Source organism: Numenius arquata, chromosome 6, assembly GCF_964106895.1.
Source record: "Numenius arquata chromosome 6, bNumArq3.hap1.1, whole genome shotgun sequence".
NCBI classification, from domain to species: Eukaryota; Metazoa; Chordata; class Aves; order Charadriiformes; family Scolopacidae; genus Numenius; species Numenius arquata.
The window spans coordinates 41,113,690-41,135,197 of record NC_133581.1 but is presented as its reverse complement, the minus strand read 5'-3'; the positions used below and the strand labels follow the sequence as shown (position 1 = coordinate 41,135,197).

Below are 21,508 nucleotides of genomic sequence, written 5' to 3'. Positions count from 1 at the left end.
CTCTGTCCCCTCATCCCCTTGCCCCTCGCTGCCTAGTCTGGGGACTCATGGTGGACCCTATTTAATTCCTGGTCTCTGTGTTAACAGCCACCATCTGGGTGCGATGGAAACCTTTTTTAGGCGGCACTTTGGGAGGAAGGGGACGCGGCGTGCCAGCGCGGTGGCCGTGCCCACAGGCAAGGCCAGGCGGCGCTCCCAGGCTGGGCTACCCTCCGCCTCGCTGGCCCAGCGCCGCCGGGGCTCGGGTGCCCCGCTGCCAGCCCTCTCCTGCCTGGGCCTGCCCCACCGCCCCGCTCCCCGCCGCCGCTCCAGCACCACGCCGCCCTGCCTCAGCCCCAGGTTTGCCGTCCAGACGAAGCGCGGGGGCCGGGGGCGAGCCATCGATGCCCACCTGCTGGGTCCCTCCGTCCTCCTGGCCAGCCTCATCCCCACCGGAGAGCAAGGGGATGGGGCACCCCACACCGACAGCTCCAGATCCGAGTCTCCGGAGGATAGCGGTGGCGGTGCGGTGGTGGGAGCCGAGCGGGGCCGGGGCGAGCGGCGGGCCGAGGAGAGGTGGCTAGCCATGCTGCCCCGGCTGCGGCCACTCCAGGCTGGGCTGCTGTTGCGGCGACCCCGCTGCCTGCGACGTGCCTCCTCCCACCGCCTGCCCACCGAGTTCATGTATGGCCGAGCCACCTATGGCTTGCCGGGCCGCTACCGCCGACTCAGCCAGCGCCGCCGCTCCAGCGATGGCCCCCGGCCCGGGGTGCTCCCCTCTGGCCACCTGCGGCTGCTGGCCCAGCACTGCACGGGGGCGGCTGCAGCCGGCCACCCCTCTGCCACCCTCTCCGAGTGCCTGGGACCGGAGCTCGGCTGCCGCACCGCACCGGACGGCTGGAGCCCCCGGCTGCTGTATGTATGGCGATGGCTCAGGGCAGGGAGGCCGGGTGCAGACCCAGGTTCGGTGGGGAAGGAGGGAAGGGGCTCTGCGCCATTGGCCATGGCTGCGATCTGTGTCTCACAGTGCTGCTCGTGTCCCTTGAGCATCTCCCACCCGGGGCCAGCGTTGTCTCTGATGCTCTCGGTGCAGCCCCCAGGGCTTGCAGGCATCCCCTCCTGCCAGCACAGGTCTGAAAGGAAGGTGGCAGGCCTGGCTGTGGGCTGGAGGTGCACGCTGTCTCCAGCTGGCTGGCTCTGCTGTTCCTTTCCTCCTCCCTAGCACACCTCACTTGCCCTAAACAAACAGCTGCTTTTTTTCCAGCTGGCTGTACTGGTGACCAAAAACACCCCAGGCTTTGAGGTGCCTTGGTGTGGGAGAGCTGCAGGAAGCCTCTGTGGGGCAAGGGCTCCAGGTTGTCCCTGCAAAGGCAGCCCCACCACCAGAGCTTGGTGGGGTGTCCCAGGCTGTTTTGCAATGGACCTGTCGTCCCCGAGGGCTTTGACCCAGCAGGCCCAGGCTGTACCTTCTGCCCAGTGCAAGGTGTCTTTGGCTGAGCCCAGCAACGTGGCCAGCACCTCTTCATCCCATGGAGCTGCCTCACAGGAGGGGGCACTCCTCAGCCAGCGGTGCTGGGGTTTCACCTCATTTCCAGCCACTTGGTCCTGAAGATGCTTTTCTGTCCAGCCTCACCATCCATCCTAGAAGCATGCTGTGCTTTGCACATATTCCTCCTCCTCTGATCTAATAGCCTGCCCTCTTCTGTCTTCCAGGAAAGCTATTGCCAAGTCCAGCCTCCAGCACATGGTAGCCCAGCCAAACCCTGCACTAGCCCTGAGGAGCGACTCAGAGAGGCAGATACGCAACACTGTGGACTGGAGCGTAAGTTACAGCATGTTTTGCTGGGTGTTGCATGGAATGGGCTTCTGGCCAAGAAGCAGCGGGCTCTTCCCAGGCTGAGGCTTCCCAGGTGACTTCAGCTTTGACACATTTATGGCCTCCACTGTTGCCACCAGCTGGTGCCAGCGTCTGTGCTGCTGGCAGCAACTCTTGATGCTGCAAGGAGAGGCTGTGCAGGCACAGGTGGTTCCTGGGAGGATGGCATAGCTACTCCACTGCCAGGTCGTCTGCTCCTGGCAGCTGAGGTCTTCTGGTGGCTGGGGCCAAGCAGCAGGAGCAAGCCTCTGCTCCTTCGCAGGCAAAGCCTGATGGGTTTTAAGCCTCATCCTCAGGCCGTAGAAGAGAAGTTGTTTCAGGGTAGTCCCCTATGTTGAATTAGTCCTGATGCCTTCTCTTAGAGGGCGATGGAAGCAGCCCCCCTGCTCAGGACACTGCAACTGGCCTGTGGGTCTTGGAGCTGGTTTCCTGTGCCCCTCTCATTTCCGACCGGTGAGCTGTGACAGCAGCTTTGTGAGGCTTCCTCTGTCCAAATGTTATTCTGTGCATCTTGTCTCCGAGCCTACACCTAGCTCCAACCCCCCAGCCTTGTCCCAGTGTCTTGTCCCTCACACAAAGCATTTTAGGAGTGTGGATGCCCATCTCAGAGAAACACATTGTCTTGTACCTTTCAGGAGACTGCAGTCTATGGGGAGCACATCTGGTTTGAGACCAATGTCTCTGGGGACTTCTGCTACGTTGGGGAGCAGAACTGTATGGCGAAGCTGCTGGTGAGTCACCTATGGTCGCCCGCCTCCCTGGCAGGGGCCACCGATGCGGGCTGTGCTGCCACCCGGCGGGGACACCACAAAGTCCTGCTGCTGCTGCCGGGGAAAACGTGGGAGCCTGGGGGGCTACCAAACCGGGGGGAGCGTGTCCCTCCTGCCTCCACATGCTGGAGGGCTGTGTCCCCAGTTTCTGCTGGTGCTCATTTTGCAGTGGGTTGCCAACTCATCCGGAGGCAATGTGATGATATTCCAGGGAGAGGCTGTTGGGATATCACGCCCTGAGAGGGAGAATCCAAATCCAGCTTCTCTGGAAAGACCTTTCAGTAGAGGAAAAAAGCGAGCGCTGGCGACCCAGGCCTGCTGCCTCCTGACCCTGCAGGCAGCACAGACCTTACAGGGTTGCTGCAGTTCTCCCTCCTGGCTTGCAGACTCGATCCTGCTCGTGGTGTGGACACAGAGCACTAGTGCCATCCTCTGCCTGCCCACAGGGCTTACCCAGTGCCCCCCAGACCAGCTTCCATGGTGCTCTCAGGCACTGTCAGAAGAGGCCAAGGACTGATTAAGCAGAAGGAGAGCACCTCCCTGCTCTGTCACAGACTTGAGAGCATCTGCTCTAGGCACACGCTTAGATGCCTTTTCTTGCAAAGGGATCTAGCTGTATATAACTTTCCTGTAGGACTTGTTCCACATACTGAAAAATGTGAAGGAAGTGTGAGGGGAGGCTGAGCTTCTGAACGCTGCTATTCATATACATGTTTTTCCTCCCCTTTTCTCGTCCTCCAGCAAAAACCTCTCTCCAGGCGTAAGTGTGCAGCCTGCAAAATCGTAGTGCATACACCCTGCATCGAACAGCTGGAGAAGGTGAGTGGGGTCTGTTAAGCCTTCTATGTGGCTTGCAAAGCTGTAACAGCCTTTTCCTGGCCAGCCCTTACTCTTGGGGAATGAAACAGAAGAAGACTGGGAGCTGCAATGTGTCGTTGTGAAGAGGGGTCATCTGAGGAGGCGATACCAAAAAGAGCATCTAGCAACGTGATTGGGATCCCAGGCCCATTTTTTTCAGTGAGAGAGAGATGGCGGGGAGGAGCGGGTTGCAGCAAGCACCAAACAGGCTCTGGGCCTGCAATAGTAAAAAAAACCTCCAGGTTTCCTGCCGGTATGATGGTTTTACTGATTCCTCTTGTGTTCAATCCACAGATAAATTTCCGCTGCAAACCTTCCTTCAGGGAGTCGGGATCCCGGAACGTACGGGAGGTAGGAGATGTGCCTTGGACACTGCCCACATCTGCCCCGCCTCACCTTCCCAGTTTGGTGGCAAAGGTGTCATATCCTGCCAGCCCATTGCCCTTTGGAGTGCAGGCATCATGCTCCCGCTTGGCTCAAAGGGGATGGTGCAGTAAAAGGGATGTTTCTTTGCAAGGCGGCAGTGCAGACTGGGTGTGAGAACTCTGCATGTGCTGGTTTGCATGTTCTAAAGCTCCTGTTTCTGCATGGAGGGAACCTGCAAACACTTGTTTCCTGGGAGAGGTTTTTCCCCCTACTTGTGCTGGTCCCCAAGCAAATAGAGAAGGCTGTGGCAAACAGCAGGTCCCCAAGTCTCTCACAATTTGGGAGGGGAGAGTACGGGCTCACTTCTGGCTTTATCGCTCAGCCCTGACCTGGGTGCCCCAAGTACTCCAGGTAGCAATGGAAAATGCCCACAGCAGTGCTGTCAGACCCCTTTAGTCCACATTTTAATGTCCTGGGTGTAAGCAGTAGCCTGGGACCTTTCTGCTCAGCTGCACTGGTAGAAGCACGTGTCAGCCTTCATGCTTCATGAGCCAGCGTAGCCCATGTGGTGCTCTGGAGTGGGTTTGGATGGCTCAGACATGGGCCACTGTGTTTGTGATGGCACAGCAGACACAGTAGGGGGTAGGTACTCAGACTCAGGGCTGCCTGCTCAGAAATGCCAGTGTCACCTGGTAAGGTGGAGCTTTCAACATCACTTTGAACCTTTCTTTCTTCCTTTGCCTCTCCCGCCATGCGGCCCTCCTTTCCATGTCACTCTTAGCTCAGCTCCTTTATTTGTCCTTCACTTACTTTTTGGGCTCCGCTGACAACTTCTGTCAGTCCCTCTCAGCCTCTGCTCACACTATTTTCCTCCTCTCCGACCTCTACAAATTGTCTCTCCCTCCCCTTTCCTGGTTTTTCTCCTTTACTCACAAACGCTGCTTCTCCATCCTGTCTTTCTGATACTCCTCAGTTCCCCCAAGGGTTCTTCCTGCCTCTTTCCCTAGAAAGGTGCTCTTCTGGCCTTTGTGCTGCCAGGGACCCTTCAGGGTCAGTGGTTTCCCTACATGTGCCTGGTGGGACCCAGAGCTGAGCTCAGGACATAGCCCCCCTTCTGCTTCCACTGGATTAATGTCCACTAAAGCCAACAGGACTCTTCATCCTCTCCCCTGTGCTGTACTCAGAGCAAGCAACCTTGCAGCTGACCCAAATCTCCTGCCAGTTTCTGCCTCTATCATCATCATGATCCAATAAGCTGCCACGAGCAGGGTGTTGGGCCCTACCGCGCTGGGCTGTGAACTCATGCTCCCTCTTCTCTCTTTGCTGCCCTCCCTGCAATGCCATTCGCAATCCAGGGCTGGAAGAGGAGGGTGGGAGAGGAGGGTGGGATTTAGGAAATGTGGTACTTCGTTGCAAAACTTCTGACCCCCTCACCATCGCTCCTGCAAGTCCCAGCCCTCACCTACCGTGAGCCCACAGGCAGGGAGAAGGTGCCTGCGAGCAGCCTTGCTCCCCTCCCCACGGGCAGGCAGGGGCTGAGGCAGCCTGTCAGGACTTGTCGTGGGGTGAAGAGCAGGGGGAATTGGATGTGGGGGTCTATGGGGCTGCTGCTCTCCTCGAGGAATGTGGAGATAGGCAGTTCTCTGCTTAGCTGCAAGCATTTCCATCTTCTTGCTCTGGGCGCAAACTGTGTCTCCCTGGGGATTTTCACACCTTCCACCAGCATGTTTTTCACCTGACACTGGGGGCATCTGAGCAGAGATACTAAGGGATGAAGATGTGATTTATGGCAAAAGCAGCACTCCACACTACTGTTTGCCCACTCTCAGCTGGGTTTGCTTTGTGTGATTCTCAACCTATAGTTTCCTTCCCCTCCTTCCTGGTTTTTTTTTTTTTTTCTGATTTTAATTCCCTCTTCTCTGAGCACCTTAATTTGGCCTCTTGCCCCCTGATTCTTTGGCTTCGCCTTCTCCCAGAGGGTTGGCACTGGTGCATGTGAGCAGTGGGCTTGCTGCAAGAGCAGGCCCGGGTCCGTTCCTCTGCCTATTCCTGCTTTTCCTCACACACTGGGCCTTTCACTCCCTTCTTGTTTCTTTTTCTTTTCCCTTTAGCCCATCGTTGTCCGACATCACTGGGTACACCGGAGACGGCAGGAAGGGAAATGCCGGCAGTGTGGCAAGGTGAGAAGGTATCTTGGTTTTTTTCTCAGCCTGAAGGAAAGCTAAGGTCAAACCAGAGACAAGAACAGGGCTGGGGACCAGAGATAGCATACCATTCCTGTTTGGCAGCAGCAACATACAGCAACACCACGATGCATGCCCTGTTTTGCACAGAGAAGCACTCCATAAGTGCTTCCCACATAGAGTTGTTCTTCCCTTGGGTCCAATCAATCCTGGAAGGAACTGTCTTCCTGACACGCATTCCTTGGGCAATAGGAACACCCCTGCAGAGCACAGCAACCTCTCTGGTGCCATAGTGGTGAATGAGTCTATCTGACAAGGATCTGGAGGGCTCCAGCTGCAGGCACACTCTTTGTAACGTCTATCCTGGTGGTAGAAAAGTCCTGTTGGATGGTAGAAAACTGCGAGGGAATTCCGTAAGCCTCTTATCCTTCCCTTCACAGGGTTTCCAGCAGAAGTTTGCCTTCCACAGTAAAGAGATTGTAGCCATCAGCTGTTCCTGGTGTAAGCAAGCGGTGAGCACAGCCCCCATTGAACGAATGTCTTACCAGCCTGCTCTGCATCTAATGCTTTCTGCTGGGACTCCCCAAGCCGCTTCTCTGCAGCCTGCCCTTATCAGCTTCTCTTACTGGGAGAGGCTGTACTGTGGTAGCTGGGAGCTCCTACGAGAAACTTTCTCATTGCCTTCCCATTACAAAATTCCTGCATGGTTTCCTCCGGCATTCCTTGCACTGGCATGGGGGAGCTGGGAGGAGAGGACAGTTGTTCCCAGCAAACTGAACAGCTCAGTTTTCTCCTTCCCCAGTATCACAGCAAAGTGTCTTGTTTCATGCTGCAACACATCGAAGAGCCCTGCTCGCTGGGGGCTCACGCTGCTGTCGTCGTTCCTCCCACCTGGATTCTGCGGGTCCGGCGGCCCCAGGTAACTCACCTCAGCTCTTGTGGCTCTTTCACAACTCCTGTTTGCCCAGCAGCTCCTCATGGAGTTTTTGTGTTTGTTTCTTTTCTCTCTAGAATCCACTGAAATCTAGTAAGAAGAAGAAAAGGACGTCATTCAAGAGGAAATCCAGCAAAAAGGGGGCCGAGGTAAGAGATGAGGGGGCAGGGGATGACCTTGTCTTGGAAGGGCGGAGGGACTGGACAGTGAGGAACAGGTCTGGGAAACAAGGGGGCTTTGCGGGGAGTGTGCTGAGATTAAGGAGGGTGAGGTGGAGGGAGGGAGAGAGGGTGCCTGCTGGCAGGGCAATTCCAAGGTATAAGGCTTACAGGGTGGCTGGGATGTTCTCTTCCTCCCACTCTTGAACATGTGTGATGTTAGGACTCAGCAGGAGGTGAGAGTTTGCATTTCCCCGGGTGTGTTGAAGGACCTGCGGTGTCTCTTGCAGGAAGGGAGGTGGAAACCCTTTGTGATCAAGCCCATGCCAGCTCCTCTCATGAAGCCCTTGCTGGTGTTTGTGAATCCCAAGAGCGGTGGGAATCAGGTATGGCCTTGTCCTACATCTCCCTGAGAAGGCAGCTCTATGGGGGCATTGCCTTTTGGCTGCTGAGAACTCAGTATAGTTTTGGTAAAGTCTCAGCTGCAGAAGAGGCAAGGCAACCTCTGTGATGCCAGTTTGTTGCCCATCAATTCCTACCTAGGCCAGGCTTTGCCTGAGTGCCCCGGAATGCCGTTGTCCTGGTCTGTCCTCGAGACCAGGTGCCTTCTTCCCTCTGTCCTCTGGGAACTCCCTGTTCCCTGCTGAAGTCTTTATTGTCCTCACAGGGAGCCAAAATCATCCAATCCTTCATGTGGTATCTCAACCCACGGCAAGTTTTCGACCTCAGCCAGGGTGGACCCAAGGAGGCGTGAGTACTGATGGGGGCAGCACCCTTCTCTCTCCCATCTGTGCCTCAGAGAGCCCTCCCCAGAGCTCTTCCCATGGCTGGCAGAGGCCTGATGCTCCATAGCTGCCTTGTGCAAAGACAATTCCAATGAGTTGGAGGCCTCTCTAGGACACCTTGTGGTCAGCCAGTGTTTCCTGCCAGAGGGCTGGTCTAATCTTAAGGCTAGTGGTGAAGAGACCAGCTGTGGGGTGAGATTCCCAGACCTAGTTCATTATGTTCAATTAATGTCACGTGAGTCTTGTCTGCTTGCTGCATTTTGGTTTATCTACATGCACATGGACTGTGGACACCCTGCTCTTCATCCACAAGAGCTGGTGAAACCAAAGTTACTGTGGCTTTGCCCACTGCTGTGAACTGGTGCAGTGATGGGGAGGGAGACACACAGGTGGCTTTGTGAATGCCAAGGGCTCTGCCAGAGCAGGCAGCCCTGCAGCTGCTGTGTAACACCTTCGGTGCCTCTTCCCTCCCCTCCTCACCCTGACTGTTCCCTGCAGGCTGGAGCTGTACCGCAAGGTCCACAACCTCCGGATCCTGGCATGCGGGGGAGACGGCACGGTGAGTCCCCTGGCCCCTTCTTACCCAGGCCTTTCCAGTGCCAGCAGCAGCCCCCTTCACTGTGATACAGAACGGGAGCAAAATGTGCACACTGTGTCCCTGTTCCAGCTGGTGGCACTGGATACTGTGGGTCCCTTGCATGCACTGCTCCAGGGAGTGCTAGTCTGTGGCATGTCTGGATTTGTGGCCCTTTTGGGGGCCAGTGTCCTCACTGGGGTTACTGGTATCTCCCACAGCACCCATTTGGTGCATTAAAGACTGTGACTAGCCTCGGTGGTGGCTAAGGGGACCTTGTCTCTCCCCCTCTGCCATCACTAGTGCTCTGAGTCACCTCCAACTGCCTGCCGGTCCCTGAAATAGCCGACTGTTTCTTTGCCCTCTCTTGCTTGAACAGGTGGGCTGGATACTCTCCATTCTGGACCAGTTACGCCTCAACCCACCTCCTCCTGTGGCCATCCTACCTTTGGGGACAGGGAATGACTTGGCCAGGACACTGAACTGGGGTGGGGTAAGTGATGGGCACAAGAGCCCACTGCTGACAGAGGGGGGCTGAGCACTCCAGCTCCGTGGTTCGACACACGGATGGAGATTTGCAGCGGCTAGGTGCTTTGACTGCTTTGACTTTTCCTAAATACAGACCAACAAATAAGTGCCCATTTGGATGCCACTGTTCTTCTGACATTTGAATTATTCTGATTTAGGTTATTATAATATTAAAACATTAACAAAGCAATCATTTCAAATTTTGGGAGATTTTTAGAAGGAAGAGATACTGTTTTGAATTTAAAGTCCCACTTTGTCGCACATGCAAGTAGAGTCAATCTTTCCCACATCCTTTGCTCTGGGATGTCATCCCAAAGAAGAAGGCATCTCTGATGGAGGCAGGTAGGAGTCTCATGAAGTCCTGCTCTTCACCAGGGTTACACAGATGAGCCTCTGTCCAAGATCCTGTCGCATGTGGAAGATGGGAACATTGTGCAGCTTGATCGCTGGAACCTACATGTGGAACCAAACCCTGATGCAAACCCTGAGGAAAAGGATGAGGCAGCCACTGAGAAGGTGGGACACCTCCTCTCTGTGTTTTTTCCCTGCACTGAGGGTCTGCTTTCTCCTTCCACTGGCTCAGGCAGCCCCAGCACCTGGGACTATGGTGTTGGGCTGGCGTTTCCCTGCTCCAGTTCCACTCATCTCCTCATGACCCTGACCCATGGCACTCATGGTGAGGCATGGAGAGATCAGAACTAGGCGTCCGCCAGCCATTTTTAACCATAGCTTGCAACAGGTCTAATCCCAGTCCCCTCTGAGACTGTTTCTTTAGCCAGAAACATGGGTGATTGAAGGTATTTTGAAGAGCAGAGCGTGTCCCCTTGGGCCATATGGTGTACCCCTAGGAGCCAGGGGCCATTCCATCATCTCATGCTGGTGACCTCTGTATTTTCCTGGGGGGAAGGCACGGTGCATGTGCCTTCAACCTTGTGAGCACGGTGCATGGCTCTGCTAGAGCCTGAGCTTGTCTTTGCCGTGGCCACACGCTAGCAGCCTCATCTTTATTCCTCCCTCCATTTCAGCTCCCCTTGGATGTCTTTAATAACTATTTCAGCCTTGGCTTTGACGCACGGGTGACGTTGGAGTTCCATGAATCCCGAGGTATGGGGGCTGGGCAGGGCTGGGGCAGGGTCTGTGGTTAGGGGGTGCCCCAGAGGTGGGCCTGTAAAATGCTCCTTGGGAAAGTGAGTGAGAGGATTGCCCCAGGGGTGCCTGCATGGGAAGAGAACTGGGGGCTGCCTCCTGGCCAAGGCTGGCTGGAAAGCCGCGTCTGGGGAGAGCTGGCAAGTGAAGTATTTCCATGTGCAGGCCAATGACCTGGACTTTTTTCTCCTTTCCCTAGAGGCCAACCCAGAGAAGTTCAACAGCCGGTTTCGGAATAAAATGTTCTATGCTGGGGTGAGTGCGTGGAGGGTATCTGGCCATGCCTTCATAGCAGCCTTAGCGTCAGCTGGAGAACAGACATGGCCCCAGCTCCTATCCGCACCCTCAGCTCACTCATCTGAGTTACATGGGCCTTCGTGTGCACCCAAGCTGAACCCTCCCCGAAGCTGGAGAGGTGCTGGAGAAAGGCTGCAGCCCTGGGAGTCACAGCTCCTCTTTGGCTGCAAGTGCTGCTGGCGGTACAGCTTGCTCTCTGGCCTGCGGTACAATTGCTGTCTTGATCTTCTGCCACTATTGTTCTTGTTCTCCAGCTCACGGACAGTCACCCAGGCAGGACCTCCCCGGAGCTGTGGGGAGGCAGGCTGTCCCCCCTGCAGAGGAATGGGAAGCCTTTCCATAGAGCCCACACACTGCTTCAGTCTTTTATTTTATACCTTGCACCAGTTACAGCTCCCTGGATAATTCTGCCACGCTCCTGTATCTCACCTCTAGAGCTTTGGGTCTCAGTGTTGTCTTTGTCCATCCCCTCATCCTCAATATACCTCCCTACCCAGGTGGCTGGGTGACCGGTATATGAGCAGTACTAAAGGCCAAGGGCTGCTCTGTACCATCTCACATCTCTCCTGTTTGTGTCTCCTCTCTTCTCTGTACAGTTAAACCCAAAGGGGACCCTAGGGTCTGTGTAAGAGAGGCCATGCTGTCTCTCCTGCTATCTCTAGATGGGGTCACATCAGCTCTGTTTAATGGTACTTCATTACAGCTTGAATTTGTCTGTTGTGACTCGAGTCTCTCACTGGAGGAGACCCACGTTGCCAGCTCTTCCCTAAAGCAGGCAAGGGAATACTGGGGGGTGTTACTGAAGCTGTGAGGTGCCCCAAGATTTTTGGTAGGCAAAACAGCCAGAGGAATGGATCAGGTTGTTTTGGGAGGGGGGAGAGAAGAGGGCTTCTGCCAGTGGACAAGGAAGGGATTTGCTCCTCTCAGCAGCTGAGGTCTGGAGGTTGGTGGCAGGCTACCTGGCTGCTCATTTTGGTGAACATCTGGGCACTTACGCTGTCTCTTGCCTCGGCAGACGGCTTTCTCTGACTTCCTCACTGGGAGCTCCAAAGACTTGGCAAAGCACGTCAAGTTGGTTGTGAGTATGCAGGGGTGTTCTGGGCCAGGGAGGGGAGTGAGCTGTGGAGGTGTGAGGAGCAGTCCCTTGGCACACTAAATATCTCAGGGTTGGGGAGAGGATGTGTTTGTGGGGTCATCAGCTTCCCCTGGCTTGGAGGACAGTTGCTGTGGGGAGCAGAGGGGGAGGCCATTTCTTCCCAAGTGGGTACAGTGGGCCAGGTCCCCCCCTTACAGCAGCCTGAATGCCCCTGTATTGTCTCCAGTGCGATGGGACAGACCTGACCCCCAAGATCCAGGACCTGAAGCCTCAGTGTCTGGTCTTCCTGAACATCCCCAGGTGAGCAACCCCAGGACCTGCCCTCATGCGCTGGGCTCCTTACCCCCATGCCACAGATGGGCATGGTTTTGAGGGGGGCCTGTCCATTCATTGCTCACCATCCCTTCACAGGTACTGTGCAGGCACCATGCCCTGGGGCAATCCTGGGGAGCACCATGACTTTGAGCCACAGCGCCATGATGATGGCTGCATTGAAGTTATCGGCTTCACCATGACGTCCCTGGTGAGTTGTTGCTGTTGCCAGTTGTAGCTAACAACCAGGGGAGTGACTGATCCCATTGACTGGGCATCAGCCAACCCCCCAGCTTCTCTCCTGCGGACTTGTGGTGTTGGCCTGTGTGACAGTGTCTGCTCTCTGAGATTTAGGTGAGGTGCTGTCAAGCCCTGGTCTCTGTGAATCCCTTCCCACTGAAATCGGGCCTGAGACTCTCAGAACTTGGTTTCCTTGCAACATCTGGCTGACAATAGGTGCTCCCCCCATACACCCCTCAGTCCATGCTCTGTTCTCACTCTGGACACTTTCACAGGCTGCCTTGCAGGTCGGTGGCCATGGGGAGCGGCTGTGCCAGTGCCGGCAGGTGGTTCTCACCACGTCAAAGGCCATCCCCATGCAGGTAGATGGAGAACCCTGCAAGCTAGCGGCTTCCTGCATCCACATCTCCCTGCGTAACCAAGCCAACATGGTGCAGAAGACCAAGCGGCGCAACTCCATGCCTCTGCTCAATGAGTAGGTTCCTCAAATCAATCTGCCAACCTCCTCTCCAAAGCAGAATGGGATGGAGGGGGAAGGGATATGGAACTGATCCATCACTCCCAGAGGCGTTTCCATCCTCTCTCAAGGAGGGCCTGGGAAGGGGTCAGGTCACAGAAGTATGGCCAGACCTTGATGCTGGGGAAGCGGCTGGTGCCAAGCTCCCCAACCCAATCTGTGCACAAGACTATGCTCTTGTCTGTGTTGGAGGGGTGAGTGGGATAAGGAGAACGCAGACTGTCACTTTCTGATCCCTTCCCTTTTCCTTCTCCCCTGCACCCAGCCAGCAGCCAGTACCTGAGCGGCTGCGGATCCGGGTGAGCCGAATTAGCATGCGTGACTACGAGGCACTGCACTACGACAAGGAAAAGCTCAAGGAAGCCTGTGAGTGACCAGCTGAGTGACCAGGGGGTGGGAGCTGTGGTCTCCGTGTCTCAGCTAAGCTGTGTGAGGTGTTGGGGATGAGGCACAGGCTGCTCCCTGAGTTGTGTCTGTGCCCTGTCATGCAGCTGTGCCACTGGGGATCATCGTGGTTCCAGGAGACAGCGACTTGGAGTTGTGCCGGACCCAAATTGAGAGGCTGCAAGAGGTAAGACTGCGTGGGAAGTGGTCATGGCTGGATGCCGAGGACAGAGGGGCTCAAGGCAGGGATTTCTAAGCCTCCTTGACCTGCATGCACCAACACACATGCTCTTGCTTCTCATAGCAGGTCATGGTTTGCCTTCACCACATGGTGGAGGCAGGATCCCAAGCTGGATGGCCTGTTGCTCCATCTTCTCTGGCAGCTTCTTTCTCAGCATTGCTTGTTCTGCAAGCCCAAAGTGTCAGTGGCTCAGAAAAATTATGGGGCAGTGGAAAAAGCCAGCACACATCCTATGGGGACCTATCACCCCCTGGGTGTTTGGGGAGGCCTTTCCTCTGTCCCTTTGTTTGCCGTGCTGTGTTCCTTCGGCCCTCTGTGGGCTCCATGTTTCCTGGCACAGCTCTGCCCCCACCAGGTGCCTGGATTAGGGTTGTCCCCCTCCAGCTCTTCTCAAAAGTGCCAGCTTTTGTGCTCCTGCCAATGTGCTAGCGCATGTCCATGACCCAGACACGGGCTGTGTAACCCTTGTTCCTGGTGAGCAATGCCTTTTGAGCCCACAGTGTGCCTCCTGGTGCCACACTGCTCACTCTGATTTTCTCCCAGAAGACTGAAGTGACCTTGCTCAGTCCCCAGTTAGGTGGCTTTTGTGCCTGAGGGAATCCCACCCAGCGTGTGCGTAGTGTCCTGCAGGGTTGAGTTGCAGAGCTGCTTGCCCAGGCTGGCACACTGGCATCTGCCTCTTGCTCTGCATGCCTGTCCCCCGCCCACCTTGTGCCCAGACACTGATGAGGACATGCAGACAGGCACATGGCTAGCAGCTCCCAGGCTCAGAGGGTAACGCTTTCCTATGGGATCAGCCTGGTAGACTGATGCCTCTGCAACCTCCTGCACCTCTAAAGCTGTGCATTCAAGCTGGTGTTCCTCGGTCAGTTCAGTTTACCTCTTCTTTCTTCTTGGGCAGCCACTGTGCTCTGGCCTCAAAGCAGGGCAGGGACCAGGGACCTTGGCCAGGCAGTGTGTAAAGCCAGATATGAAAGCACGTTAAGCAAACCCCTATGGGATGAGAGAGGGGCTGGAGGGCCAGCCAGGCAAAAGCTGTAACGGCTAACCTTGCCTTTCTGCAGGACTTCCCTCCGCAGCCCTCTGCTTTAGAGCGCCTGCTCTTTCAGGTGTGTATAGCCTCGCTCCATCCTCCCAGGGTCATCTGTCATATCCACCATGCCAGTCTTGTGGGCTCATCTTGTGGCATTTCTCTCCAGTGAGCTCCAGTCTGTCCCGTGCTGCTCCCCGTTGCTGTGTGCTGTGCCCGTGTTCAAGTTCCCTTTTCCATCTAAGCACCGGTGGTCCTCCATGTCTTCAGGGACCTCCCAAAGCACAAGGGATGCTCTGAGAAGAGATGAGGAGAAGAGACATGATTTTATCCTCTTCTTTTTTTTTATACAGGAGGGAGATGGAGCCAAACCAAAGATGCTGTCATCCCAGAAGCTGTCGCCCAAGTGGTGCTTCCTAGACTGTGAGTATTATCTTCCCCTGGGAGTACTGGCTGTGTCTGAATTTTGGGAGGGGAGGTGAGGTGACAGACCCTTAGTGACAAGCCAGTGAGACTCAGGTGGGACTTGAGACTCACGGATGTTGGGGTCTTTGTGGCCAAGTGCAGCAGTACTTTGCCCCAGGCTGTGCCTCTGGCTGCTAACCACGAGTGGAGCAAGGAGTGTCTGCTGGTCTCCTGCCCCCAGAGCTGAAGGCAGCTTGGCAATGTGTGTCCCGTCACTGTGGGACTGCTGGGGTTGCTCTCCTGTGTCATGCAGGCAGGGGGCCCCCTGCTCCAGCACACCGGGAGCAAGGCTCACCATGAGTATCCCAGTGGCATGGGAGCAGGCTCCCTGCTGGGCTCCAGCTGATTCTTCTCTCCTGCCTGAAAGTAGCTTTCTCCTCTCCCTTTGCCTTCACTGACCAAGGGGCTCCAGAGCTCTCCTCTCTGGAAGCTGGCCAAGAGAAATGACTGCTGGTGGCACTTCATCTCCCTGACTTCCCAGTAGCATGGCATAGAGCACAGCAGAGCACAGCCATGGGTTTAAAAGTGGGCCTGGGAAGCCTTGTGCTAGGCAGAAGGGATGCAACTTCTCCCTTCGGGCCTCCAGCCCTGCGTGTGGGGCTGCTGGCGCTGCTGCTCCCAGGTGTCACTACCAGGACCACCTTCCCTCCTCCTGCCAGTCTCACATCAGCAGGTTCTGGGCTCAGGAAAATGTGTCAGGGAAGAGGCCAGAGACTCATTCAAGATAGCGCAGGCTCATCCAAGTGGACGAATTACAGGCCTTCAGCAGCAGCTCCCTGGCTGTAAATCTCCAGCCAGGACAGGATAAACGGGTCTCTTTCACTCCTCTCATCTGCTCTGGCCTCTCCCTCTTCTGTTTGCGGAGATAATTCCCCAGGTCCCCAAGGGTCTCACCTGCAGCAACCTCACCTGGGCAGGCACCAGCTTGCAGGACATGTGGGGAAAATGCCACCCTGTGTGAGGACCCAGTTATCCTGGCACTGTGCTCTTGCCTGTCCTGCTCTCCCCTGGTGATGCCATCCATAAGTCCCCAGCCCCTCCCTGCTCCCCCGAGGGGTGGTGGCTTTGTGGGTCTGGCTCCAGCAGAGCTGCTTGTTCCATTGGTGTTGAAGGAGCTCCTCTCTAAGGAAGCGGGTGAGCAGAGGGATGCACTCGGGCAGGCTGCTGCCAGCAACAAGCTGGCTGCTGGTTTGAAGCTCTCCTGCTGTCCTAGAAGACAGGATGCTTGGATCTACAACTGGTGGCAGCGTGCTTTGTTGTACCTGGCAGTCACAAGCTCTGACACGGCCTTGTGGTGGTCTGTGGGACGTTACAGTCAAGTCAACGGGAAGCTGCACTCCCTCTTCTCCCAGCTTAGTGCCCCCATTTCTTAGTGCTCTGCAACAAGGTGCATCATGTTAAATTGGGACAATTCCTCACCTGGTGCAAGTGAGTGCTGAGACACATGCTGCACAGCCCTGAGTTTCATCTGCCCGGTCAAATCCTACATTGCAAGACTGGAGCACTCAAAAGCCCCCAGAAAGGCCATGGCATCAGCTAGTTGTGTTCTTGCCTTCCCTGTCAGGAGTCACTGAGGAGGAGCTGGCAAGCAAAGGCATGTTGCACAGGAGCATGGTGGTCTGCAGGCCCAACAGTCTGCCTCTAGGGTAAAGACAACAGCAGGGTCCCAAAGGGAAGGGGGCTGCTCCTGGTCAGGGGATGCTGTTTGCTTTGCTGTGCCCTCTGTGCAAGCCACGAAGTGGCTGGATAGTTCACTAGCACTCGGTGGTGGAAAGTCTCCCTCATCTCATGCCAAGAATTACCCTCTCTCTCTCTGTCCCTGTCTTACAGCAACCACAGCTGATCGGTTCTACAGGATAGACCGTGCACAGGTGAGTGTCATCGTCCCCAACATCTACTGGGAAGATGCTTGGGTGTCCTGCGTTCACATGGACTGACAGGCAGGCTTAGTCTTGGGGACATGCAGGTCTCGCACCACTGCCCTGCTCTGTGGCATCCCCTGAGGGGTGGTGTGACAGGCCTGGCCCAGGACCAGCCCCAGCACCTCCAGGTTCCCGCAGAAAGGGAATGGGTGGAAGCATAGAGACTTGGGTTAGTAGCTGCCCACATGACCCTAGAGCAAAAAGGGTAAGGAATAGCAATGTAGCAAGGCTGGCCAGGCACCCACTGACTGGGGTCGTCTTAATGAGGGGATGTGGAGATGAGATGTACGGGTCATCTGCTGAGTTAGCAGGAGATGGGAAGCCTGAAAAGGACAAGGAGACGCAGAGGCTTCCCAGGCACGGGTCCCAGGGCTCTTTGAGCCACCATGGCTCTGCTGAGGAGCGAGTGGGCTACAAGACATGGGATGTGAGGGGATGAAGCTATACAGAAGTAGGTCTTGCTTCTGAGGAGGGGTGACTTGTGTCTTTCAGGAGCACCTCAACTATGTGACAGAGATATCTCAGGATGAGCTCTATGTGCTGGACCCAGAGCTGGTGATCACCCAGACCGTGGGCACTTCTCCTGCCATGCCTGACCTCGTTGACTCATCTGCCACACCCACTGGGGACCATTTTGCATTCCCCTCCTCTTCCTCCTCTCCACCCTCCTCTCCTGCCCCCAGGTGAGTCTGGAATGGAAGTGCTGGACCTCAGGACAGATGACAGTGATGGGAGAGCCAGGGTTGGCTTCACAGCATTGATCCCTGGCCCATATTACAGGGGGGCTCCCCCCCTGAGTTAGATCAAGAAGTGAGATGCCATCCTGTCTTCCCTGCTCTTCTGCCAGCACTGCTGGAAGCAGTGGGGCATCACCAGGTGGTTCAGCCATGGAGTCAAGCTCCAGTGCCTGGCTCATGGGGCAAAGGGCATGGGTGTCTTTTGGCCCAAATGAGGTCAACCTCAGGTATGGGTGAGCAGTGGAGCTGGGAGCAGTAGCAATGGGAGTGGGAATGGGAAAGAACTCAGATCAGAGAAGAAGCAGATGGCATGGCCAAAGAGCAGAAAAGTCCTTTGGCCTTCCTCTCCTTCTGCCTGCTGGAGGAGTGCCATGGGCAGCTTCTCCACAGCTCTCCCTCCACCCGCTGCGTGCCCTTTTGGGTGATCTGCTGCCAGGACTGGCAGGGTTAGTAACGCCTTTTTCTTTTTCCCTTCCAGCGCTGAACCTGAACGCTGCCTCCTGCAGAAAGGTGAGTCCTGTCCCACCCCTGTTGTACACCTTTGCAGGTCACACTGTTTTGGGATCCTGCCATGGTTTTGTTTTGGTTTTTTTTGCCTGTCCTTTCCCTTGACGTGCAGGCAGGATCCCTGCTGTCTGTGTGCTAGGTGGGAGCGCAGAGCCCCAGAGGTGGGCAGGAGAGACCTGACAGTGATTTGTGGAGTGGACCAGCCAGGCGCCTTCCTGACTCCACCGTGCGGGAAATGGTGTGGGCGAGGGGTTAATCCCCCACCTGCAGAGCCAAATGTTGTGGGCTGGGTTGAGGGGCTGTCTCTGGCGGCTGACTGAGAGCTCAGGAGGTGGGAGCACAAGCAAGGTCAGGGGCCTCACCGAGCTGAGCAAATGGAAGGAGTTTCCTGAAGCTTGAGCGGAGCCCAGTGCCTGGAAGTGTGAGTGAGTCATGGGTGAGAGGCATCTCGGCCGCTGGCTGACACCCAGGAGATCTGCTCCCTGCTTCCATTGCAAGTCAACCTGCCCGTGGGCAGAGACTGCTCGCCCTACATGTGCACCTCCCTGGGGCTGAGGTCTGGCTGTGCCGCCGGCTATGTAGGGTCTTCCTCCTTCCTGTGGCTTGTCCCTTATATGCCTGAAGGTGGGGGAGCCATGTAAAACCAGTCTGACCAAGGGGTTAGCACCTGGAGGAGCTCCAGCTGACCGCTGAGCCTGAGGTGCCCAACCCTTGGCTCCCCAGTTAGATAAATGGCATTACAGATTGGCTTTTCTAACCCCGACCCATCTCCCTTCTTTTCAGACGACCTTCTGATAGAAGCTGCCAAGAGCGGCAACTTCAGCAAGGTAGGCGCTGCCGCTGCCTGCTGCGATGTGCAGCCCAGGGCTGGCTCTGGGTGGTGGGTGCTGGCCCGGCAGCCTGCTCTGCTGGCATTCCCCTCGGGCTATGGGAAGCTCTGCCAGCCGCCCTCCACTATGGCCCTGGAGCAGCTCCTGTTGAGTGCCTTCCTGCAGGACCAGTGGCTGGAAACCAGGCAGGCTCCTGGCAAGAAGCCGTGTTCCTCCCCTGGGGGACACAGAGGGAATGGACTTGGTGGTGTGGCTGAGCTGGAAAAAGCTCCCTGCCAGGTCCTGAATATCCACACAACCTGCTGGGTACCCCGGGGATGCGATGCTGGGGCTTGGGGCTTGGAGCTGGGAAAGGCAACTCATCCCAAGCAATCTGTCAATCCTATAGTTCCAAGAGCTGCACCAGGCTGGAAGAGACCTGATGGTGCGAGACTCCTCAGGCCAGACCGTCCTCCACCATGCCGTCAAATCAGGGAGCAAGGACATTGTCAAATACATCATTGAGAACGGTGAGCTGGGGCCAGAGTGCCACCCTTAGCAAAGGAGTCCAGCAGCCGAAAAGCCCAACCCTCAGCTCGGAGGGGGTGATCCTGGGTTTAGATCCCTTCCCTCTGGGTTTGCTACATCCTTCTGGCATATGGGCTTTCCCTGGTATCTGTCTGCCAGTACTAGGGTGACCCATGGCTGTTGCTGCATCCTGGCAGGGACCAGCATGTTTCTTGGAAATGTTTCTTAGTGTCCTGCTTCTGCCTTCAGGACAGCTGACCTGTTGATGTTTTTGGCAGTGCCCACTGAAATACAGGCTGCTTTATTTTTATTTTTATATTTATATTTCTCTGTGATGAGTCTACAACAACTCTTCTTCCCTGGGCTCGGATGCCATTCCTGGCCTGAGTGCTTTGGAGCCAGGACTTTTGCAGGCAGCATGGAAATAGCAGCCCCTATGGAAAGATAAGAGTGTGACTGGGGAGTAGGTGGGTCTGTCTCTGCCCCGCAGCTGGGTCTCACTCACCCTGCACTTTCTCTCCACAGCCCCTTCGGAAATCCTCGATGCCACAGAGGAGGAGAAGTAAGTTGCTGACTGACTTGTGTTACCTGTTGGCCAGACCCTCTGCGAGGTGACCAGTTGTCTGGGCACTTATCAGCTGCCCTCGCTCTAATTACCACCCATGGTTCCCAGTCCACTTTGGACTGACTGTCCCTGAGCAGCGCCCCCCTCCTCTGCCGGGTCTGCCTGGACAAGCGTGCAGCCCGCCACAAGCTTCTGCTGCAGCCCAGTTGCTGTCCCTTGCTGCCACCCACACATGCTGCATGTCCCTGTTTGGGGGGGACATATCACATGTCCTGCTTTCTCCTCCCCAGCGGCGAAACCAGCTTGCACCAGGCTGCAGCCTTACGCCAGCGCACTATCTGCCACTACATCGTGGAGGCCGGGGCTTCGCTCATGAAGACGGACCTGCAGGTGATGGCAGGAGGGCTGGCAGCAGGGCTTTCTGGGGGGACTAGGGGGCTGGCAGGAGCGTGGCCAGCAGGAGAGCAGGGCAAGGGTGCTTTGGCTGGAGTCTTTTCCAGCCAGAGAAGAGCTGATGTGAAGCACCCATGCTTGCCGAGCAGAGCCCAGCTGCAGAGGGGTTAAATCCCTCTCCTCCTTGTGCTTCTCTCCCTGTTGTTTTATTAAATTAGAAGCAAGGGGCTGGAATGTCTCATCCCCATCTCCCCCTTCCCGCCCTCCGGGGTCAGAGCAAGGACAGTCTAGCTATGAGCTCCCTCCCAGCTGCAGGGCTCCCCCCGCTCTCCCCCGCGGGCAGCCGTGATGGGGGTGCTGGGACCTCTTCTCAGCGGGTGAAGCTGGCCCATGGGGAGCAGGAACAGGCGGTAGCAGCCTTTTCCCTCGCCTGTTGAGTTAATTGAGACGTGCCGTGGTGCTGAGGAGTTGTGCCAGCCCTGGCAGACAAGTCACAGGAGGGGGACTTGAGGCCACGTTTTGGTACAGGAGGTTCCTGGGGCAGGCGTGCGGCAGAGGGGAGACATGGTTGTGTCCATCTGGCAGAGGCTTGTAGTGATGGGCTGTAGTGGAGGAGATGTAGGAACAAGCCAAGAAGGTGCAGTCTGTGGCTCAGGGACACAGGGCAGGAGCCCAGCCATGGGGTGCAAACTTGCTGGGGCCAGTGGAGCTTGGGGGCTGCCTCAGACAATGCACAGCCCCCTTGCCAGCTGCCAGGGAGATGCTGTACAGACAATCTCTGGCTCCCCATCGCTCCTCCTTGGTCCTGGCCAAGACTTGGGCATTGCACAGTGCCCGGAGCAGGGCTGGGCTGGCTGGAGACTCAGCTGGCAGCCGCAGGATGAGACAGCGATGCCCAGGTGAGGTGGTGAGCCAGGAGAGGCAGGGGGTGAGGGCAGCTCTGGGGGCCCCCAGCCCCCTCATCTGCCTGAAGGAGGGGAGCAGCCCCCAACCTGCCAGCGAAAAAGGGAGCCCCGCTCAGGCATGGCGGGCTGCCCCAGGGAAGGGGGCTTGCAGGTGCCTGTGCAAACGCGTGTCCAGGTTTGTAGCTGCCTGGGGACGCCGCTGCGCTGACCTCGCCTGGGCCCCGGGTCACAGCCTGCCTGCACAGGCACGAACCCACCTCGGCAGAATCCCCGGCGTCAGACCGGTGGCAGGGGTTCGGAGCGGGCTGATCCCACACCCCGCAGCGGCGAGGGAGGCCCAGCCTTATCGGTTGGCGTGCCTCAGCCCGGCTGGGCAGGGGGGCCCTGGCAGCTCCGGTTTCAG

General features: G+C 56.6%; 1 protein-coding gene across 2 annotated transcripts in view; it reads left to right on the top strand.

Annotated features, from left to right (window-relative positions):
- The window catches only part of DGKZ (diacylglycerol kinase zeta), a 44,792-nt gene that overhangs the window by 19,850 nt on the left and 3,434 nt on the right, over positions 1 to 21,508 (top strand). The window contains exons 1-31 of one of the 2 annotated variants that reach the window (XM_074148434.1): positions 104 to 894; positions 1,693 to 1,801; positions 2,491 to 2,586; positions 3,367 to 3,444; positions 3,778 to 3,834; positions 5,961 to 6,029; positions 6,473 to 6,544; positions 6,835 to 6,951; positions 7,044 to 7,115; positions 7,415 to 7,510; positions 7,792 to 7,874; positions 8,408 to 8,468; positions 8,863 to 8,976; positions 9,387 to 9,527; positions 10,037 to 10,115; positions 10,357 to 10,412; positions 11,470 to 11,532; positions 11,777 to 11,850; positions 11,962 to 12,073; positions 12,378 to 12,577; positions 12,885 to 12,985; positions 13,111 to 13,190; positions 14,309 to 14,353; positions 14,628 to 14,697; positions 16,570 to 16,610; positions 17,154 to 17,344; positions 17,877 to 17,908; positions 18,689 to 18,732; positions 19,124 to 19,244; positions 19,768 to 19,804; positions 20,098 to 20,197. In XM_074148434.1, coding sequence (XP_074004535.1) covers positions 104 to 894; positions 1,693 to 1,801; positions 2,491 to 2,586; positions 3,367 to 3,444; positions 3,778 to 3,834; positions 5,961 to 6,029; positions 6,473 to 6,544; positions 6,835 to 6,951; positions 7,044 to 7,115; positions 7,415 to 7,510; positions 7,792 to 7,874; positions 8,408 to 8,468; positions 8,863 to 8,976; positions 9,387 to 9,527; positions 10,037 to 10,115; positions 10,357 to 10,412; positions 11,470 to 11,532; positions 11,777 to 11,850; positions 11,962 to 12,073; positions 12,378 to 12,577; positions 12,885 to 12,985; positions 13,111 to 13,190; positions 14,309 to 14,353; positions 14,628 to 14,697; positions 16,570 to 16,610; positions 17,154 to 17,344; positions 17,877 to 17,908; positions 18,689 to 18,732; positions 19,124 to 19,244; positions 19,768 to 19,804; positions 20,098 to 20,197 — 3,402 coding nt within the window. Of the gene's footprint in view, positions 1 to 103; positions 895 to 1,692; positions 1,802 to 2,490; positions 2,587 to 3,366; positions 3,445 to 3,777; positions 3,835 to 5,960; positions 6,030 to 6,472; positions 6,545 to 6,834; positions 6,952 to 7,043; positions 7,116 to 7,414; positions 7,511 to 7,791; positions 7,875 to 8,407; positions 8,469 to 8,862; positions 8,977 to 9,386; positions 9,528 to 10,036; positions 10,116 to 10,356; positions 10,413 to 11,469; positions 11,533 to 11,776; positions 11,851 to 11,961; positions 12,074 to 12,377; positions 12,578 to 12,884; positions 12,986 to 13,110; positions 13,191 to 14,308; positions 14,354 to 14,627; positions 14,698 to 16,569; positions 16,611 to 17,153; positions 17,345 to 17,876; positions 17,909 to 18,688; positions 18,733 to 19,123; positions 19,245 to 19,767; positions 19,805 to 20,097; positions 20,198 to 21,508 lie in introns of those variants that run through there. The other variant, XM_074148435.1, reaches the window with a different exon arrangement.